The sequence below is a fragment of the Erpetoichthys calabaricus genome, chromosome 2 (assembly GCF_900747795.2).
Source record: "Erpetoichthys calabaricus chromosome 2, fErpCal1.3, whole genome shotgun sequence".
Classification (NCBI taxonomy): Eukaryota; Metazoa; Chordata; class Cladistia; order Polypteriformes; family Polypteridae; genus Erpetoichthys; species Erpetoichthys calabaricus.
The window spans coordinates 71,155,975-71,159,318 of NC_041395.2; the positions used below are offsets into that span (position 1 = coordinate 71,155,975).

The 3,344-nt window shown below is 45.7% G+C and overlaps 1 protein-coding gene across 1 annotated transcript; it reads right to left on the reverse strand.

Moving 5' to 3' along the window:
- Positions 1 to 333: 333 nt before the first annotated feature.
- Positions 334 to 1,657, reverse strand: LOC127526531 (uncharacterized). The gene is made up of 2 exons (XM_051922155.1): positions 1,622 to 1,657; positions 334 to 1,515 (listed from the first exon to the last, which is right to left on the reverse strand). The coding sequence occupies exon 2, from the start codon at positions 1,390 to 1,392 to the stop codon at positions 643 to 645; it is 750 nt and encodes a 249-aa protein (XP_051778115.1). The 5' UTR covers positions 1,393 to 1,515; positions 1,622 to 1,657; the 3' UTR covers positions 334 to 642.
- Between the last annotated feature and the right edge of the window lie 1,687 nt (positions 1,658 to 3,344).

The following is a 3,344-nucleotide window of genomic DNA, read 5'->3' on the forward strand; positions in this document are numbered from 1 at the left end:
AACCTTCAGAGCTTCTGCATACGCCCTCTTGTGTTCCCTGTAAGCCTGTTTGTGGACAGTCAGCCCAGAAGCTTTAAGCCGCCTTCATTTTTTGCAGTTCGCAGGTGTACCAAGGTGCTGAGCACGAGGATGAGACGGACCTAGATGTTAAGGGGGCGTGGAAGTCCAGGAGACTGCTCAGGGACTAGTTGTAAAAATCCACAAGGTCAGCTACAGAGAGGGAGCTGGTAGGGTCAGAGGAGAGAAATTTAAGGTCCAGGGCCAAGGCATCCATATTGATGGTCTTCAGATTTCTGAAATGGATAGTCATTTTAGTTTGGTATAGAGGGAAAAAAAGGGCAGCTCCATTGACACTACTTTGTGGTCTGAAATACCAAGATCATATACCTGTAGGTTACTAATTGGGACAGAATTTGAAATGACCAGGTCAAGTGTGTGACCCCTGGAATGTGTGGGGACATCGACATGTTGTTGTAGATTGAGAGAATCTAGCAGCTCAAGGAAATCAGCAGTGAGATAACCTGTGGGATTGTCAACATGAATATTTATATCTCCTAGGATTATGATGTTGGCAGAGGTAGCACAGAGTGTTGTGAGAAGATTAGTCATTTCCAGGATGAAGGCAGAGTTGGGTTTTGGAGGTCAGTAGATAAGGAGAACAGTCATGGGAAAAGGGGGCTTACATTTAAATGCAAGGCACTCGCAGGAAGATGTTGCAGGTATCAAGATAGGGGACAACCCCAAATCCTGACGGTGGATGATAGCTAAGCCACCACCACGCCCAATGCTGCGAGCTACCTCCAAGTAACTGTAGCCAGGTGGACAGGCTTCATTTAGGGCAGAGTAAACCTCTGACTGGTGCCATGTTTCTGTCAGACACATGAAGTCAAGTCCTTTCTCCCTGATGTGTTCTTCAATCAGTGTGGCTTTATTGCTGATGGATTGAGAGTTAAACAGTTCAAATTTGACCAATGACTGTGGAGTAAATCTCTGTACAGGTCGTAAAACATTAAAATCCACTCCACGCAGCTTAGAATCCACTCCACAAAATAAATCCAGCTGGGGATATGAGGATCTCACGGTGTTTCTCTCAATGGCTCGGGTGTTTCCCATGCTGGAGTGCAGAGATCTCGCGATACTTCCAGAGTTGATAGTAGTTGGAGTGCCGGTGCTCTGATGACGCGTCAAACGTGCGACAGGTGACCAGAAAGATGGAATATTGGTAGCAGAGCACTTTGGCTGGTTATAGAAGATGAACTTTCGACCGGAGCCTCTATGAGTGTAACGAGGACAGCGAAGGAGTCCAAGTTCTTTAATGATGGGGATGTTAATTTCAGGAGTAGTTGCGGGATTAAGTCGGCGGAGTTGTGAGCTGGAATAACTGAATGCCATTCTGACCGAAGAGGAAGGGAGAGATGCTATCCAGACAGCGCTGTAAAATCCAAAGCAGATGGTAAAATCCAAAACAGATGGTAAAACAGTATATCCGGGCAACAGGTGAGTAGACAGCAAAAACTTGATAAAACCTGATAAAATCCGTAAAATCCACGGCAGACAGTAAAACAGTATATCCGGGCAACAAGTCAGTAGTCAGCTAAAACTTAATAAAACTTAATAAAACTTGATAAAATCCGTAAAATCCACAGCAGACGGTAAAACAGTACAAAAAAGTATGAAACTTTCTAACTAAAAACTAAAAGTAAAATAGTAAATTAGTAATATTTGTAATATTAAACTCAGAGGGAGAAGCGGCGAACATTCAACGGAAAACCCATCAGTGGAAACCCATCACTTGGAGATAGCCATGGGTTCCAGACTTCAGGTAGTCATTGAATGTAAAGATTTTCCAACCAAATATTGAAAATGATTATTTTATTTATGATTGTTAATTTGTCCAAACACTTTTGAGCCTATGAAAAAAGGGGGACAGTGTATAAAAACGTCTGTCTTTTCTATACAGCTCATACGATACTTTTTAAAGCTGAAAGTCTATACTTCAGTCACATTCTAACTGCTTTGTTTCTAATCCACAGCATGCACTAGTACAGCACGTTTCTGTACCCACCACATGGCGAAACAGGTTGGGATCCTGGTTGGCAACCCCCCAGGCAGACATGCTGTCCACTCCCACCCTCCAGAAATGACCCTCTGTCTGCTGCAGCCAGGTGTTACGTTGGTGTCCCCTTCGCTGGATTCAGCCACTTGAGTCCTCAACAGTGAGGATCCTGCAAGCCGGATCACCCTTGGGAAATCGCACCACATGGCTGTAGTGCCGTAACTGACACTCTCCTCACAATGCACAAAGTCAAACCAGCAGTACCGAAGGATTCTCCGAAGAGACACAGTACCAAAGGAATCCAGTCTTCATCTCAGGTCACTGGATAGTGTCCATGTCTCACAACCATATAGTAAGACAGAGAGCACTTGGACTCTAAAGACTTGGACCTTCGTCCTTTTGCATAGATATTGGGAGCGCCACACACCCCTTTCCAGTGACCTCATGATGCACCATGCTGTCACAATCAGTCTACTGACTTCATAGGAAGAATCACCAGAGATGTGAATGTCACTGCCGTGGTAAGTAAACCTCTTGACAAGGTTGACATTTTCTCCGCAGACAGACACACTGCTGATAGCTGTGCCCAAGAGGTCATTAAAGGCCTGGATCTTGGTTTCTATCCAGGTCACTTGCAAGCCCAGACACTCAGACTCCTCGCTCAGGAGGCCCCGATCAGAGCCTCCATTGACTCTGCAAAGATCACAGCATAGTCAGCAAAGTCAAGATCAGTGAATCTTTCTTCGCCAACAGATGCTCCACAGCTGCTGGACCCCATGACGCTGCCCAACACCCAGTCCATGCAAGAATTGAACAGAATAGGAACAAGAACACACCCATGACAAACCCTAGACCTATAAATATCTGGGAGTGCAGCTGGATGATAAATTAGACTGGACTGCCAATACTGATGCGCTGTGCAAGAAAGGACAAAGCCGGTTATACTTCCTTAGAAGGCTGGCTTCCTTCAACATCTGCAATAAGATGCTGCAGATGTTCTATCAAACAGTTGTGGCGAGCGCCTTCTTCTACGCAGTGGTGTGCTGGGGAGGCAGCATTAAGAGGAAAGACGCCTCACGCCTTGACAAACTGGTGAGGAAGGCAGGCTCTATTGTTGGCATGGAGCTGGACAGTTTAACATCTGTGGCAGAGCGAAGGGCGCTCAGCAGGCTCCTATCAATTATGGAGAATCCACTGCATCCACTAAATAATGTCATCTCCAGACAGAAGAGCAGCTTCAGCGACAGACTGCTGTCACTGTCCTGCTCCACAGACAGATTGAGGAGAT

Excerpts from the sequence above, each read along its gene's own strand:
- LOC127526531 (XM_051922155.1), bottom strand. The coding sequence starts at position 1,392 with ATGGCATTCAGTTATTCCAGCTCACAACTCCGCCGACTTAATCCCGCA.